Genomic DNA, 18,882 nt, shown 5'->3' on the forward strand with positions numbered 1-18,882 from the left:
GGAATTGTGGTTTCTCCCACAATCAGCCCCCTACTCATGTGCTGTTTACTCTGCTAAAAGACTACAACACGGCGTGTTATCGGTACCAATTAGCACACTTAACCTATATTTAGAATACGTTTAAAGGTGAATAATTGTATTGCCATAGTCCAACTATTTATATCCTCAAACCCGTTATATTGAACAGGGTCTTTTGTGATATACATTTAACAGTATGTATGTTTGCCTTCAGCTCTATACTCTTCAGTATGTTTAACAGCGTTAAGAAGCGCAGCTTTAGTTTAAGCTTGATTTAAAAGGCTTAAAATCTACTTTGGTAAGAGTTGAGGTAATTTTATATACCAGATAAGTATAGATTATATAAATGTTTACCACCATTCAGCAAAAGAAGGTCCTGGCAACAGCAATGCAACTACTACTACTTGTTGAGCAAATTAAATAACACCTTTATAGCACAATGCTGGGAGTATCGTGCTTAGGACTCAATTGAATAAGGCTGAATAAAGTTTACAGTAGTGCATCTCCTGGCAAAAGTACAAAGTAAAACAGCCAGTTGGTGGTGCTATTGCAGCATGTGATGCAGGGTCTTCTTCACTGTAAATTCCAATTATTGCAGTCCCTGGAAACCTCTATAAACCAATAACAAAAAAGTCCATTAGCGCAGTATTCTGCACCATTATTGCTACCACAGTTAATATCTATTATTTTAATCAATATTTACATATTTAACGAGATACTGTATTGCTTAAATATGATCAACCATGCATAAACTCATGGTGATAGGATTTAGAATTAATGGGATTGTGTAGAAGTCTCTTGAGCTCCATTAGATCTCACTGTATTAATAAGTCAGCCATTACTTACTGTAAAAACTCCATTAGAACTTTAAACTGCCGATTGTGGCAGAGTGATCCAACTATAACGTATATGAGCTATTAAATGTACAGAGGAGTATGAGCACTTTCAAATATCTTAGTTCTTATATCTTAAACATGCGTCAGCCCCTTCAGCCCACTTTCATAACATGCAAGATTGTCTGTTTCAATACATTCTTGGCACTTTTGGTAAGGTTGTTTTACAGATGTTATACAGATTCCAGAAGTTATTTGTATATTGCTTTCAAGAATAACTAAAACAAATCATAAAACATTTAACAAAATACTACTTTTATGAGTATTTCAATAAACCCATAGCATAAATTACGTTGGTAATACATGCTGGAAAAATGCGGTGCTCAAGAGCATTCTGAATTTAAACTCTGCTCAAAATATTCCAGTCCAAACACACATTTTTCTTCAACATATTTCCCTTCAGTTTAAACAGTAATGATGTTAATAGTCCACATTGTGTAAAACACATTATTTCCCCCGTGTACATAAAGACAAACACTAACATTTTTTTTTGAATGCATTCAATTTTATTTGGTTATACAAGTAGAACATGTGAAAGTGAAGCTAAGCTACCTCCCTCTGAGTTTCTTTCCCCTCATGACGATGTTTCTACATCAAAAAATATACATTTAATACCTGTAGTTTAATCTCATAGCATGAACTGTTGTACTCTGATGTAGATACTCATTATCAATCTCCCCTGGACTATTATACTTCATGTAGTGTAACAGTGGGTGAAAGTTCAAGTTTAAAAATTCTGAGCACACTAGATATAAAGAATTGTTTTTACAAGTTCATCAGCAGTTATCTCTTTGTTTCTTAGCTCCAACGGTGTATTTTTAACAGTAAGAAATGTAAAAAATAACATAAAGGCTACGGTCAACAAAGGCACCAGTATGAGAAAAATAAATGCGTCCGTGAGCCTTCAACCCTCAATATCATCCTGTGGCATCGGAATCTCACCAGTAGCATGTTTTATATAATGCGAATGCAGCTCTGCCACTTCATCAAAGCCCATGTCGCATTCGACACACTCCCACTGCCAATACTTGTGCTCTCTCCACATGTTTGTTTCCTGTGGCTCCCCCTCGTCCATCCCCTGGCCCGTTGGTGGCTGTACGGTTTCTGATTTAAACTCATCGGGCGGAACAGATCCGGCCGAGCCGGGTGGTTTTGAAATCTTAAAGTGATGCTCGGCCTCTTCCCAATCCGACACTTCGGGGTTTGCATGGTGCCCGAACACAAAATCCTCACATGGCTCTTCCGTTTCATTTTTCCTCACGCCTTCTTCCGTTCTTGGCAGCTCGTCCATGCTTGTATCCGTTTCTCGCTCCTCTTTGACACTAGCGAGAAGTCGGCTCTTTCTAATCTCTTGCTTCTTTGCAATGTTTGCGTAGTTCTTGACCCCCAGAGGCCTCCCGCTGGACTTGACGTAAACTCTAAGATGCCTTTTTAGGTGTGAATTTAGATTTCCAGATTGGGAAAAGCGCTTCCCGCAGAATGTGCACGGGTAAGGCCTTGCTCCAGTGTGGGAGTTGTGGTGGACCCTGAGCTGTTTAGCTGTGCAGAATTTCTTGGGGCAAACATTGCACCTATAGTTCCTCAGATCGTGACTCTGCATGTGTTTATCTAGCAGCGCTTCATCTTTGAAGCCTCTGGCACAACTTAAACACCAAAATGGTTTTCGTTTATGAAGGTCGATGTGAGCCATCCACGTATTCACAGAAATGAAGTCTTTGTTACAGCGATCGCACCGGGGAGGTTTTGAATTAACTGACCTGTGAACTTTCAGGTGACCAAGTAGCCGTGCTCGCCTGATAAATGACAACCCACAGTCTGGACACTGATATTTGGTCAAATTCGGAACACCGGACTCTGGACCATTAGATGACTGTTTTTCATGCAGCCTTTGGTGTTTTCGGAATGAAACCAAGTATGTATAAACCTTCCCACAGACCAAGCAAGCATGCATCTTCCCAGGTAGCTTGCTGGTCTCGGGTGTGGCACCTTCAACACCTTGTGCTAAGCCTGAGGGGTTTGTCTGCAATGAACGGCTCATGTCACCCCCATGTGCATCACCACCCGGACCCCCACCTGTGTTTTCTCCATCGTCTACTCTCAGTTCTGCTGCAGGACTCATGTTGTGCCCCATCTGAGCCTCCTCCTCCTCCTCCTCCTCCTCTTCCCTCTCCTCCTCTTCCAGGGCATGTTGGTGCAGGTGAGTCTTGAAGACGTCCCAGTGTGTAAACCTCAGTCCACAATCCTTGCACGCAATGCTGTACTGGTCGACTAGAAAAGGAGGGAAAAAAAAAAGACCAAATTAGAATTTTTACAAGTACAGACTTCATGCACAACAATTTGAACTTATACAAGTTATTATACAGTATATAAAATAAACTAGCATGTATCTTCTGATTTTATGAATGAACTATTTTTTTCTATGATGTTCGAGTTGAATTTTTGCAGATTCAGAAAGAGCCTGGTCGTTAAAGTTACCAATGTTTCATTTTAGCAGGTAAAACTTACAAGACTGAGTTGGGTTTCTTCTCTTCGTTCACAGATGAAGTGTTGAGTCGGGTGTTAACTACTAAAATCATTTCAATCTCAAAGCTTTGCGCATTAAATAATTATCTTTTAAGCCACTTAAAAAAGGACATTTAAAATATTACAGCAGGAAACTTGAGATAATTTAGGATCAGAGGACAAATTAGTAGCCCAAATCTTTTTAGGATTAAATTTGTATTCCCATTTTAAAATTTAATTATTAACTTAAAGACAGAATAAGTAAATAGCATCATCGATTGGCTAATTCAATGTTGTTTTTTTACTTTGGAGGTTTATAATGCATCAATTAACTTCAATGTAAAGACGGATATTTTGTCGTGATAAATGAACAAAACTAAAACTTCTCCATGAAGCCATTTTCCAAGTATTTCATGCAACTTTAGTCATAAGATGACTTTCTAATCAATCATTATATCTTTAAACGCAATTCTGATGAAATCAATATTTATACTCCTCTGATCCTGCTAGTTTGCAAAGCTACTTTTAAAAGGTCGTATAAACTAGATGCCCTGTTTTTGTTCCTGTTTTGATGGATTTCAGGTGAAAAACAAACCTTTTGGCCAATTCTGGTATTTGTTTAGTATGTTTACTATGTGTTTTGATTTGTTCTGTCTTCTCTAATAAACTAAACACGACTTGTCAATAACCCAATACACGCACAGTACATATTTTTTAACAACAAACCAGACTAATACGTCCACCACAAACATGCAGATCGACTAAATAGAGGTTAAAATGAGTCACACAACACAGTTATTACGCAGAAATGGATCAATTTATTTCACTTTTTATTCTTTGTTTTAGAAACAGCATGTTAAACGAGTAGTCAAAGGGTATATTGGTCATCTCGGGGGAAATAACAGCTTTTCATAAATTAATATAGCAAAGTAACATCTCTCGTACAAGACAAATAAAGTAAACTAACAACTATCCTATACGAATGAAAACACTATTTTAGTTAAAGCAATGAATATTTTTTCACAACTTTGAAATATAACACTGAAAAGGAAAGAACATGGGAGCTTATACAATCAATCAATGCTAAATGTATTGTGTGTTACATACTATTTGATTGTTAAATTTGTTTTATGGTAGTAAATACCAGCAATGTTGGCTTTTTTTTTTTTAACCAATTCACATAAGCAGTGCACATGGTTGAGTTCGATATATTTTGTCTTCTATCTGCCAAACCGTAGGCTTTTAAAATGGCACAAGCTAAATTAGTATATATTAGCTGTGCAGAATCGTTCGTTGTCTTCAGAAACGTTAAAATAAGTAGTGTGTCAGCAATGCTATTCATTTTGAGGACAAACATGGACATGCATAAATGTTTCCAAATATTTTTTTCCGATATATCTAGATATGAACTACCATAAATCGGCCAGTAACTCAGAGAGATTAACTCATGATGGGTCTATTCAAATCAAATAGTGTCTCTAAACTATCATTGTGACATTTCAACATTAGTTCATAAAAGGTGTTGTTCTTAAACATTTCTACATTAATCCTGTGTAAAGGAAAATAATAAAGAATCTCAAACAATCCAGAAACAACAAGGGAAAGCATGTTTCTAATCAACCTAAACACATTTCTAAAAAAGGAATTTTGTAGCTTAACATATTTACGTAGTTTTGCAACCTCCAGAAGAACCCCCGCCCCTCTCCAAAAAAAAAAAAATACACAACCTACAGTGTCTTCACTTCAGTCCTCTCCAGGTTGTATGATCAGATATCCTCCTTGGGCATGTTCAATATAGTGCTGGTGCAAATCAGTTTCTTGACAAAAAGTAGTTCCACATTCAAGGCAAGTAAGGCCATCGGTATCTCCTGAGGAGACAGCACTCTGCCCTTTGTTGTCGCCGACACACTCCTGGTGGTGATCGATGAGGTCCTGTATCTCACTGAAGGTCCTGGGGCAGATGGAGCAGTGATACGAGTCATGGTTACAGTGCTGGGTTTCATGTTTTTGTAACGCAGTCGGTGACAGAAAGGCTTTGCCACAATGTTGGCACTTATGGCTACTTTGTGACGGGCTGTCTGAGTTAGGCATGGAGGACGGAGAGGACGTCCTACTGGTGTCAGCAGAGGGGACGCTGGGTTTTAAAGGCTTTGAGGTCATGGCGGCGCTGAGCCTTAAGCGGACCTCGTTGGGGAGACGACAGCGGACTTCGTCGTGCCAGGCGAGGTGCTGCTGCAGCTGGTTCTCCGTCCAAAAGCCGTGGCAGCACAGGGCGCAGCAATAATGCCGGCTCTTTGCCTTGGTCTTGTGGGCCCCCAGTTGTCCCTCGGTTTGGAAAGCTTTGCCGCACTTATCGCACTTGAAGAGGCATTTGGCCGTGTGCTCCGACAGGCGGCTAAGAGGTTGGAAAAGCTCAGCCGTGCTTTCAGGATTCTGGATCTCCCGTTTAGACTCGTGCTTCATCTCCAGGCACACTTTCTTATGGTCGAGGAGGACGCCTGGAGAGCTGCACTGCTTCCCACAGTCGAGGCATGAGATACATTTCACAAATGGGGAGTCTGATCGGACTTTCTTCTTTCCTCTGCCAACAGGGGCGTTGTTCCCCGGCACTGTAGTGTTGCCTTCCGTCTGTGTAACCTCACCGCTTGAGGTAACGGACTCCGTTTTAATCCTCAAAAGAGCCTTGTTTTTACCTTTCGTCCTCTTCGAGTGGGCCTGCCATTTGTGGGCACGCAGACCTCTTGCTTTAGCAAAGGTCATAGAGCAGAGGGGGCACTGGTGGGCTCTCTGCTTCAACGTCGACGACGTGGGCTCACTCCCATTCGAGCCGACATCCAGCTGTTCTGGGACTTGGTGATCTGCAGCGTTTATATGCTTGTTTACATAATGGGCAGCGAGAAGCGAACCTTGCTCAAAGGTTTGGTTACATTCTGGACATGAAAACTCGCTCTCAACATTTATCTTTGAATCAGTGTGCGGCACAGTTTTGGTTTGACACCGAGGATTAAATATCTGGTGACGTTGGAGAACAAGACGGTTGAAAAACTGTTTGCCACATTTGTGGCACTGGAAAGGTCCGTCTTCTGTCATGTGGCTGACGGATTTCAAATCATCATCTTTTAGCGTGGACAGCGGAAATTTCTTTTCTTTGTGCCATCTTTTGTGGGAGCCGAGAGCCGCGTTGGTCATAAATCGACGGCCACATTCTGAGCAGTGAAATAGTCCGTTGCTCGGCTCTTCCCGTTTAGGTTTCTTAAGCATGGCCAGTTTCCCTTTTGCTACAGATTTGTGACCCTCAGCGTGAACTCTTTTATGGAAATTCAAAGCCCCGACCACTGAAAAGCTTCTGTCGCACTTTTTGCATTTGTATTTCAAATTGGTTATACTTGGGTTGTTTAAGTTACCTTCATGCGTTTGAATTTCCATCTTCAGCTCCCTGCTGTCCATTTCATTCTTCATTTCAGTGTGTACTGCTATTTCCTGTGTGACATTCAAGCTATTTTTGTGCAATGTTGGCACGTCGTTATTTTCTACGGGTTCTGTCTTACAAACTACCCGACGGTCTCTTTTAATGCAAAGCTTTTGATGGGCCCTCAAAGAGGCCTTGTTGTTGAAATGTGCGAGGCACGTAGCACACTGCAGATCCTCCAGCGCGACGGCAGACCTCGGCGATGGCGGCGAGTGCCCGGTCTCGTACCCGTGGCTTTTCATGTGAAACTGAAGCGCTTTGGCCCGTGAGAACAGCTTCCCGCAGTCGGGACAGCTGTACGTGTTCTTCTTCAACTGCTCCACCTGATGCTGGAAAGACTTGATGGGCGGCGGGAGCAACTGGTCGCTGTGCACGACCTGGTGTCTCAGGAGGCTCGAGAAAAGACGAAACGACCTGTCGCAGAGCTCACATTTGTGATCTCCGTTTTCGTGTTTTCGCATGTGCAACGCCATGATGCCCTTGTGACGGAACTTTCTACCGCACACGGGACACGGGACCTTGAAGCGTGGGCGTCTATTAACGGAGTGCAAAGATCCAGCGGCACCTTTGCTGAGCCTCAAATCTGGACACGGAGTCTGACTTTGCTTGTGGTGAGAGTAAGCTCCGAGAGACCAGAAACCCTTCCCACACTGCTCGCAATGATAAATCTTTGGGCCTAGAAGGGTTTTCTTTGGATTGTATTCTTTCTTAATGACAGAAATATTCTCCTTTTTCTGTGCGGAGCAGTTTCTCATATGGTTAAACAAGCTAGCTGCGTGCGAATAAGACATTATGCAATCTGGGCACTGGAATTGTTTTCTTTTGGGGTGATGCAGCTGATGGGAGACTAAAGCAGACAACCGTGTGAAGCGCTTACCGCACTCATTACACGCCAGATTTTTCTTCTCTAATCCCTCTGCCTCATCATCCTCATCACTTGTGTTGTGAGTGTTGTGCTGTTGAATGTGACTGCAGTGTGCCGCGTAGCTATTGGCCTCGTGGCCACATGTGTCGCACGTGTGAACTGCCACCGACTGACCTTGAGTCTGCCGTTTTCTCTTACGAACGCCATGCCACATTCTGTGAACGCGCAGCGATGAAGCGCTAGAAAACCAGCGGTAACACTCCGGACAATCGAATCTCTCCTCCGCCGTTTCGTTCACGGCTTCGCTCGCCATCAGAGCGCACTGCTCGTCAGTTTGCTCAAAGTCAATTTCCACTATTTTCAAATCCATCTCTGCTTTAGAAACAAGACGACTGGTGGAAAACCCAGTGTCGCCGTCGTCTCTTACTTCCTGATCCGATTCACACAGCAGCTCCAGATCAGGATTCAGGTCTTGGACGGGCTCATCCTCCGATTCACTTGCACTGATCACCTGCACATTGAAGTCCCCAGGGTCATAACTGTCCACGTCTTCTTCTTCTTCTTCGGCCATACTGGTAGGAAGCACATTCTCTGATTCAACCGTCTCCTGCTCAGCCTCTTTTCTCACGCTTTCCAAAGTCTCCGGTTGAGGTAGCAGAGAGCTCTGCGTCTGAGCCTCCTTCTCCGTTTCTCTGAAAACATCCGTGTGATGAAGCTGATGGGAGTGAAGCGCCGAGGCCCTGGAGAACTTCAGCCCACAATCTTTACATTCAAACGCCTTCTTCTGCAGCTGACACACTTGATGAAGAAACGACTTGGCCGCGGTCTCGTCGCTGTGCGCCATGCGCTGATGCCTGAAGTAGAACGTTTGAGTCCTAAACACTTTTCCACACTCCTCACACGGGAACCTGTTTGCAGGATCATTTGAGGGATTAGTGTGCCACCGCTGATGGTTGAAGAGGGCAATGTGGCCGCTGAAAGACTTTTTACACTCGCTACAGTAAAACTCACTGCAGCTTTTCTTTGGTTTGTCTTTCCTCTCTTCTAGAGAGCATTGACTGTTGCGGCTAAATCGTTGATGCGTTTTAAGGCGCATCAGAGCGGTAAAAGCTTTACCACACAAACACTTGAAAGTCTTTTCGGGAGTATCGACTGTCTGGTTTTCGCCGGGATTGGCTTCAACACTCGACTCCTCCGTGTGGATTGCATCGCCTGAACTTTTGTTTCGCGATTTAACCAACTTTTCCTCATGACAACGACGGTGTGCATCAAGAGCTGAAGCACGAGAATAATTCCGCCCGCAAGACTCGCACTGGAACGACTTCTTTTTCAAATGTTCGAGGTCATGAAAAACGGATTTTAAGGCTTGTCTGTGTGAGCGCTGATGGTTGAGGAAGTGTCCAAACACACCGTAACATTTCCCACATTCTGGACATTCATAGGTGTGTTGCTTTGTTATCCCGGAATTTATTTGAAGACTAGGCTCCTTTTGAGAGGTTTGACCGTGGTTCTTCTCCATATGCGACAAAAATTCACTCGGTTCAACAAACGATAGTGAACACCGAGTGCAGAAATTATTTGGTTCATTGTCCTTTTCCGCATCGTGTAAACCATCCGATTGGTTGTCTAAATACGTGCTTTCTTGCGGGTGCTGATGCTGATGCTCCAAGTATGCTGCCTCCTCCCTGAAGCCTTCTCCACAAGCACGGCAGCAGAAAACCCCTAAAAATAGAAAGGGGAAAATAGGAGGTCAAAGCCACTCCTGCTGCCAGAGAACGAAAAGACAGAAAAGAAAATAAGAAAAGAAAATCACAAAAACACAGGTGCAAATCATATCTTTATTTTAAAAAGGTGATTAGAGTTTACAATATAATCTGGAAGAGACAATGTTGTTCTGGATATATAACAACATCCATAAAATACTATTACAGAGGGGCTAATAGATACAGCGCTTTAGCCAAATGACGTCTGTGAAGTTAATTACTCGTTATTTGATAGGATTGCATTCTTAAAAAGTCAAATGTTACCAAAGCCTCACATTGGAATACATTGTGCTTCACCAGAGGGCTGTGAAGGAAAAACATTAAGTTTCTTCACTGCAAACCTGATGCTACTTCCACAATCAAATCTCATGGCATACACCAGCCCTACTTACAGAATTATTAAAAAAGGAATAGTGATGGACCGCAGATCTACGTTGAACCTTTAGTCTGGGATCACACCACTGAAGTAGGAGAGGACACAGCAACATTCAACATATTGTGCCACTGCCTTCAAGTGGCATTTGACAGTCACATCTTAGACAGAGAACACAATATGCAGTTAAAGTAGCGAGAACACTGTTGTCTGTTGCCCAACAACAAAAATAGATGCCACAAAACTATTATTGTTATTATTACATTGTTATTGTTCTCTTTTCAAAAACAGGAAATGCATTTTTTTGTTTTTTCATTGCCACAAAAAATTGCATGCAATGAAAAAACGTCCTCCCCCCGGTTTCATTATTGTTTAGAATGCCACTGTGCAACAATCAGAATACTATAGTTTGTTCATTTCTCAAACATCTGTGGGTTGTCCATGTGCACTATTCCCACAGAGTGTTTATAAGACTCAGGGTTAACACAACCCCATTTGGAAGCTTTATGCACAATCAAGACTCAGTGTCGTTATGAGCCCAGCTTAATCTAATCAAAACATCATATGACAGTATTTAGGTAATGTTGGCCGGCCAGGAGTTATACAACCGTGTCTTACAACAAACAGACAAATACTTCAGTTACCACTGTTCATCATTTGAAATAAAAAGGGTCTTTAATAAACACTATGGTGTTTATTGACACCATTTGTACCTTCCATTACCATTCAAAATGTGATCTAAAGGGCATGTTAATTTAGCATACACAGGAACTGCCTGAGTACAGTATAAGCTACATCAACAAGGAATTAAGAGTTTGCTTCTGCCAGTCATTGTAGGTAGCAGCTCATGAAGCTAAACTTACAAATAAAGAGTATTTGAATCAGAAACTCAAGGTGAACATTGTTGGGAAAGCATGAGCAGGATAGGTCAGAGTGAACGTGCATCCTCCTACATGTAGAGCATACCCTCTATGACTGAACTACAGCATGTGTGGAGGTTACGAAATGTATAAGAAAGCCCAATGATGCAGTGCGTTACTGCCAACACGCCTCAAACCCACTACAGGTTTCAGCATCAGCTTGGGCTGTTGCTGGGTTAATTCAATACACAGGACTCTCCATCCATGCACATGAAATAGTCAAAAGGGCCAGGGGTGGATAACTATGCAAGTTACTGCAACGCGTTATGCATTTCCCGAAAAAAAAAGCATTTATTTAGCATTATATTGTCCTGTGCCTGCGGTGAAGTTGGTGTAGGAGGTCACCACGCCTGCTACATACTGCTGGTGTGTTGCTAGTGCTAACGACGTTCACGTTTATCTAAGTGACCACTACTGGATACTTACGATCAGCGGTGTCATCGGCAGACTGAAACACGTTGTTTCCAGATGCTGTGTCTCCATCGTCGGGTTTGTTTGTCGCTCCGTCCTCTTTGATCGCCGAGGCAGCAGCTCCGTCCATCTTGGAGTGTCTCTTGTTTGTATAATGCTAGCTTACTCTAGCTAGTGTTCGTTAGCATCACAGCGCCACGGTTTGCTCGGCCTGAGTTTGTCTTGTAAGCAGTAAACCAGGTGAGAACGGAGGATGAACAACGAGAGTGTCAATCTAGTCCGTTTCCACAGAACAAGACCGCATCGTGTAATGTTTTTAGCAACGCGAGTGATGATGACCACAGCTAGCTGTTACACACACATGATGCAGCGCTGTGTGGTTGCGCGTGCATCCCTTGGCCGGAAGTGGATTCTTCTTCTTCTGTTTGTTTCCTTGAAGAAAGACGATGGCCCTGCAGCGAATCCAGCATGGAGTCCACTCACTAAACAAAGTCTGAATGTGAAATATCTGATTGTCAATTAGGAAATAAACAGACTGAGCTTCTAACGTGCTCCATGCAAAGTTAACAATTAATATTATTACACACATTTTCGTGTCTTTCTTTTGTCGATACTGACCCCACCGAAACATCAAATATATAGTATAGTAAATTATTTATATTAAAAACTTTCTGATGAGGGTCCTTCAGACAGTCCTTTTGGGCACCTTAGGTTGTTATGTAAATAAAATACAGAAAGTAAATTAACTGTTATAGTTACAGAATAGTTTTCCACAAGAGTAAAATACACTTAATTCATTTTATATTTGGTGCTATGAGGATTGTGTAGTCATGTTATGAATAATTAGGATTCGGTATGAGGGATTCCAGTCCCAATTTACCAGATTAATGAAAGTGACGCTGCAGAGCATTTGTGTTCTTCCTCCAGACAAGCTAAATTTCATAGAGAAAATGCCAAATTAATCACAATTTTCCTACATCGATCTTGATTCATACTTTCTGCATTTTTCCTACTTGATAACAGTACTGTCACTCCTCTTTACGTCCATTCTCTTCACAAACCAAATGTAGAAGATAAAACATTTAAAATATAAAAACTTTCCAATCCAGGATTTAATCCTTTTGTTTGTAGTTTCTTTTTGCATGAATGAGTGCTCTATAATACAGATGTTAAAATGTTGAAGCTTAACCCTGAACTTCCCTAACAAGTACTGCTCAACACAATGTTGTAATCAAAGGCAAGTTTTATTCAATCCAATATGTAGACATCATGGGGAAATTTCTATTTCTTTCCATGCTAAAACAGTGGATAGAGGTAGAAGGGCACGTTTTTTTTTTTTTAACTTAAGACGCTGAATGTTAAGACACACAGGGACGGTTCTTTTTTTTGTACAAATGGACCGCGTGTTTATTTTACAGTAGTAATGTAGTAATAGTGATTTTCAGTCAATTATTGGGCCCCCAAAGCTACTCCGATGGCCATTATCATAACAGACGAGATGGGATTCTGTACTAAATCTACAGTTATGAAATGAAATCATTCAGTATTCACAAAAGATACATTGCACTCAAAAGTGTACTTCGCTTTATAAATATGGGTACATTCCAATCTGAAATAGTCATTCTGGAAAGAGATACACATTACATGGTACTCATCGGTTTACAGTAGGTGCTAAGTACTGCCACCCAGAATCTGTTTAAAATCATCAGTTCCTCTCGTCAATTTGATAAATATTACTGACAAATCTTCACATAAATGCAAGTTTAATTTATTCCAAAATTCACTATTATATATTATATATATATATATATATATAACAGTGTTGTCAATCATTTTGTAACGACACTTTCTCCCCGTTATCAATAATCACTGTTCAATTAACAGAGAACTCTTACTGTGAAATGACCTTTACATGTAACAGTCACATTTTGTTTCCACTTACTATCGCTTTGGCGAAATTGACCATGTTGAGAACTTTACTTGTGAAATATTCGGACCCGGCCAATAGCGTTGTGACTACAGGTACTTCCCAACATGTAGTCAGCCGTGGACTGTTATGTTCTGACACCCCCCATCCTCTCCTCCTCAAAAGCAAACACTTAACTTTCTTTAAGGTATCTTAGAAAGAGTTGCTCTGTGTTTTGGGAGTGAGGTCACATGGTTGAGTCTACCTTAAGCACAAACTAGGCCTAGAATACCAAGACAGCAGACATGCAGACTGTACTCATAAAAGGCACACAGTATACTGTACATGAAGAAACACAGTTAAAATGGTTCAGGACATATGAACAGAACTATAAAAGTACTAATATGCAAATCTAAATGCCGTCGGCAATAAATGAAACAGAGCGTAGAACCCCATGAACCAGTTATTTGGATAACTTATATGCATTTAAAAAGAAGGTGAAACTAATGTAATGGCATGTGTATACACCATTTACAACAAGCCCCCTGTGTAGTCTAATTTGGAGCTGAACAACTTCAAATGTGATTTAAGTGTGCAGACTAAATCATTTTTACTTCTTTTTTTTTATCCACTTGTGTCAAACTGCACAAGTAAGGGGCAAATAAATGAGGTTCCACTCAGTAAAAATTATTTAAAAAAAAAACACAACCAAGTCTTGGTGCTAGTGTAGAAATGTCATATTTCTCCTTGTGCATGTTGCAAATAATGCATTTGTAGATCTAGCTCCCGGGGAAGAGAACACCCACATATCATGCACTGGAGAAGCCGTTCTGGTCCGAAAGGCAAACGGGGTCCGAGTTTGTGAGGTTCTGTCCGAGGGGGGAGCTGAGGTAGGGGCAGGGTCTGTGTTACGTGTGGCCTTTCGCTCATCACCGCCTGTGGTGTGAAAAAAATATTTGGGGGCGGGGGTCTTGAAAGTGTGACCGAGTGAAGAGGGTGCGGGCCGGGCAAAGCGAGAGGAGGGAGCGGGGAAAGTGGAGGTGTGAAAAAAGGAGGCGGCCGATTGATGATTATTTGAGCGCCTGTTACCATCGGCTGTTGCTGCAGCTCCTGTCCATTCCCGGGCTTGAGTTGCCCAGCGAGCAGCGTTCGGTTACTTTGGAAGCCCCATACTGGTGTTCCCAACCCGTGGCCAAAACGATGAGGCTCGTATTGAATGGAGATGGGAACCTTCTGTGCCGTGGCGTGACTCTGTACATTGGCCCAGGCGGATGACACCTGCTTTTGCTGCAGCTGAAAATCTTGAGTCCTTACTAATTTCTCAGGGTTTATAGTCTTTGGATTTCCCAGTGGTGTCGGTATGTCCCACAAGGTGCTACCGACCCCGTGAGAAACGGGAGTTGAAATTGACATAGCACCGCTTTGGTCTATTTGAGCTGAGGTGGACACACCCGCTAGGCCTGAAACCCACTGCTTCTGCAGCTCACAGCCGTTCCACGGCTTCTCTGGCTGGCTAACAGTCAACGGCATTACTTGAGGATTGCTAATGTCCCACCCTCCAGCGTCCTCTTTCTTAGGAGGTGTGGATGGCTCCCTTTGTATCGACACTGGGGCAACTGCCCATCTTGGCAGCTGAAGCTCTTGACCAAGCTTATTCAGAGAGCTCTGTGAATTTGCAAGCAGAGACGGTCTGATGCTCCACAAAGCTGCCCCATCTATGTAAGAAGGAATAGAAAAATCGTGAGGCAAACAGCTGGCGGAAGCGAGCACCGTGGACGCGTGTGTGTTGCCCCAAGTAACAGGCTTGTGCTGCCTATGCTGCTCCATCTCACTCACTGTCGACGTGCTGGATTTGTTGTTGGGCACGGCTGTCACGAGGGAGCTGACAATAGCAGCTGCACTCTCTTTCATGTGCAATGACTCTGAGCTCTGAGCAGACGTGGGGCCCGACTGAGTTATCAAAGGGCTATCCGCCCAGCCCGGACCCCTCTGATGGTGCTGCTGCAGGACGGGCTGCGGTGAGCCGTCAAACTGGGTCTGCTGTGGAGCCGCATGCTGCGACGACGGGACGGGCATCACCTCTCCGCCGTCCACCTTCCACTGCACCGGCTGAGGCTGGAGCTCCGACAGCCACGGCTCCTTCGGCTGTCTGCCTTGCACGTCCATGCGAGGCGCGAGCACGGGAGGCTGCACCGCCCTCCTGTGCAACTCGGCGTCTCTCAGTGCAGAAACTGGATATGGAGACTGCTGAGGGCTGACCATCCCAGAACTTCCCAAAGGTCGAGACCAGCCCCACATGAGCCTCCCCCCTCTCCTCCCCCTGCTGCCTCTGCCTCTCATCCTAGCACCCAGCAGGGAAGAATTATACTGGCTGAAACCCTGCCGCTTGCGAGTGTGGATCTTCTGGTGCACGAGCAGGCTGCTGAACCAAGAAAAGCTCTTGTGACACTCGTCGCAGCAATGCGGTCGGTCCCCTGTGTGTGTGTTCATGTGATCCCGGAGCAGGTAGGCCAACCCGAAGCTCTTGTCGCACAGGTCGCACTTATGCGGCTTGTCACCGTTGTGCGACAACATGTGGTGCTGCAGTTGGGTCTCGTCGCTGTAGCCTTTGCGGCAGCTGGTGCAGCGGAACGGTTTCTCCTGATGCAGCTTTTGATGCGTTTTCATGTTCTGCAGGAAGGCAAAGTCCTTCCCGCAGTCGGGACATTTGTACGGCTTCTTGCCTGTGTGGATGATGAGATGTTGCTGCAAGTAGCTACCGAATCTAAAGCCCTTTCCGCACACTTTGCACTGGTACGGCTTGTCCTTGGAATGTATGCGCATATGCAGCTCTAACACTGAGCGGTGGCGGAAGGTTTTTCCGCACTCGGAGCACTTGTACGACTTAGCACTGATGCCATCGCTTCTCCATCTCCCCTGTACATTCTCACTGCTTAACGGAGTGAATTGAATTTTAGGTAGCGTTGCCACCTTTTCTAAATGTTGTGCTACAGACTTGTGGACACTCAACAGGTGCATATTTAAACTAGATTCATCACGATAGACAGACGGGCAGTGGGGACAGGTGTGTCCTTTATCCCAGTCCTTGTTATTGTCCTTTGGGGGTTTGGGTGTCCTCTCCAGCGTCTCATACTCTGCCTCGTGAACAAGCATGTGGGCCCTCAGGTTAGCCGGTAACAAGTAGGTCTGGGGACAAAGGGGGCAGTTGAAAGTGCGTTTCGGCTCATCGCTCTGGTGTGCGTTCTCTTTTCCCGGCCCTCTGACCGCCTCATGTGCCGACGTCGGGGCTGCCTTGCCGGGCTGCTCGGCGGAGGGGTTGTTTTTGCTCAGTCTGTGCTGGCGGCAGTGAGCCTTCATGTTCTGGGCGAAGGCAAACTTTTTACCACATTCGGGGCAGCGGAAGGGCTTCTGGCCGGTGTGCAGGTACTGATGCTGATGGAGGAGGCTGCTGTACTTGAAGGTCTTCCCGCAGATGTTGCACAGGTGAGAGCGCATGTTGTCAGTGTGCTTGCGCCGGTGGTCCTCCATGACGGAGTAGTGTTTGAAAACCAAGCCGCACTCGGGGCATTCGTAGGGTTTCAGGGCGGCGTGACATCGCTGGTGGTAGCGCAGGGCCAAGCTGTTGGGGAACGCTTGACTGCACTCTTGGCATGTAAAGATGCTCTCCTGGGAGTGGAGCATCATGTGCTTCGTGACGGACACCTTAAACTGGAACTCTTGGCGGCACAGCGGGCAGTGGTAAGGCTTGTCTACGACATTGCAGCAGTTGTGGTCCCTCAGCTTGTCCACTGTGGAGAAGACCAGCTCACATTCTGCACATTTAAAGCGACCCTCCGCCTTCGTTTGCATCTCCTTCTTCGGGGTAAGGAGCAGCTCCTCCTTCTCTTTATGTTCATTTCTGTGTTTGATGAGGCTGCTGCGGTGCTGAAAGGTAAGGCCGCATTCTTTACAGGTGAGGGGCATGAGCTCGTCACCTTGCGAGTGAAAGTGCCGGTGGAGGTTGAACGTCTCACGGCGGGTGAACCTCTGGCCGCACTCCTTGCACACCAAACGGCACTTTTTGGGCTTAGCTGTCGAAGTGGTGTCCTCTTGTCTGTCTCCCTGCTCCTCATCCTCCACCACGTCGACTTCTCCCACCGGCCCCGTCTCTGCGCTCCTCTCACCGGGATGCGATGTTTCCTTCTTATCGATCTCCTCCGCGTTAACGATCATTTTATCGTCAACGTGCGTGTCCCGCTGCGTCCCTCCAGCGCTCTCTGTGGCATCACTGGGGTCTGGAAGAGAAACGCACATCACAATAATAACTTAGCGAACAGATATTAAACAGTATGCAAACCCATCCAGGTAACTGCACGCGACGCGCACAGCTTCCCACGTTAGGTATGGATCACAGCCCGAGGGCGGGAAGCTAGCCGACATTGTTATGTTGATAACATTTAGCAGAGTTGACTCCTGTACCGGTAGTGAGCGCTACAGCTCAGGTTAGCCCGGAGGCTAAAGCTAACTGTAAAAAAAAAAACATTAACAACGTTAGCATACCGTACTCATCATTTCCCCCCGTGTGTGTTTTCGCCTCCTGGTCGTCGTCTTCGGTTTCGGACCAGTCGAAAGCCCGTCGGTCGCTGCCACGAGCCTCGGCCATTTTTTCAGCCGTTGTTAAGTCCTCCAGTGAATTGCATGTCGTTTTTTCGGCTCCGGCACCGGACTCGACACTAACCTCAGAATGGCTGGCAACACAAGAGCCGTCGTTACCCACACTCTGCTCATCGGCGGGGCTCCTCGCGGGTTTATTATGTGTTGCCTCGTCTGTCTGATTTAAGCCGCATCCTGACTCCACCGCATCGGTCTTCTCCCCAGATGTTTCCACCTCCTCCGCAGGGGATTTCTGTCGTTTTGGAGACTCCAACGGGTCTACGGCGGCCATGTTTCCCCCATGCACCCCCTTGTCCAGAACACACAAGGATCATGCTAGCCTAGCCCAGCCCGAACAAGGAATGTTTCCGGTCAACTCTTTCAAAATAAAACAACTTTTACTGACAACTACATTTGGTTCACGTCTGAAATTTCTACTGCTGCTCTGGTTTTGTTTCTACACACCAAACGCTCTCTTCACAACATAAGTGAATCTAAAACATAACCATTGCATTCACTTTTTTATGCTATGTGACAAATCCACAAGTGATCGGGTGAATATATTTGCAGTCCACGTCTGACTTTTATTAAAGTTTAGTTACATTTCATCGGAACAGTCGCTATCTACAAAATATAGATTGTGCAAAACTACGTAGATGATGGCCATATGTTGTTTCTTTGCAACTATCTACAAACACATTCATCATACTGCATGCAAGATTCCAATAAATAGCCCCTACATACTTATGTATGCTTTTAAATTTCAGAAATGCATGAATTGAAGTCTGATGCCTACTGTGATGTTTATGTCGGAAGGTTTTACTTTTTTTCATCAAAAACTGTCAAGACTTTAAAATGTAACACGGCTGTCTTAAAACACACTGAACAGAACACAGTCTAACTTTATTGTCCAACCAAAACAGGAGAAGACTTTCTCATGAAATTGTTAAAGCACAAGCATACATTAGCAGGTAAGTACAATAGCTGTATAACTACCATATATGGTAACAACTGCAGATAATGAGTACTTTATGACAATGTAGTTAATTGGGAGAATTGAGACAGTACTGAACTAGTAAGAGCATCATGAGCTTTGCAGTTCGACTGCATGGCATGGACAGTGACATGCA

General features: G+C 44.3%; 2 protein-coding genes across 2 annotated transcripts; both read right to left on the reverse strand.

Moving 5' to 3' along the window:
* Positions 1–4,407: 4,407 nt before the first annotated feature.
* Positions 4,408–11,646, reverse strand: LOC116386394 (zinc finger protein 91). The gene is made up of 2 exons (XM_031852544.1): positions 11,230–11,646; positions 4,408–9,469 (listed from the first exon to the last, which is right to left on the reverse strand). Exons 1-2 carry the CDS (start codon positions 11,342–11,344, stop codon positions 5,157–5,159), a joined length of 4,428 nt encoding a protein of 1,475 aa, XP_031708404.1. The 5' UTR covers positions 11,345–11,646; the 3' UTR covers positions 4,408–5,156.
* A 223-nt stretch (positions 11,647–11,869) lies between these two features.
* LOC116386395 (zinc finger protein 62 homolog) lies at positions 11,870–18,046 on the reverse strand. The gene is made up of 2 exons (XM_031852545.1): positions 17,660–18,046; positions 11,870–17,394 (listed from the first exon to the last, which is right to left on the reverse strand). The coding sequence occupies exons 1-2, from the start codon at positions 18,042–18,044 to the stop codon at positions 13,856–13,858; spliced, it is 3,924 nt and encodes a 1,307-aa protein (XP_031708405.1). The 5' UTR covers positions 18,045–18,046; the 3' UTR covers positions 11,870–13,855.
* Positions 18,047–18,882: the final 836 nt, after the last annotated feature.

This window comes from Anarrhichthys ocellatus, unplaced genomic scaffold (assembly GCF_004355925.1).
Source record: "Anarrhichthys ocellatus isolate YVR2014 unplaced genomic scaffold, GSC_Weel_1.0 scaffold13, whole genome shotgun sequence".
NCBI classification, from domain to species: Eukaryota; Metazoa; Chordata; class Actinopteri; order Perciformes; family Anarhichadidae; genus Anarrhichthys; species Anarrhichthys ocellatus.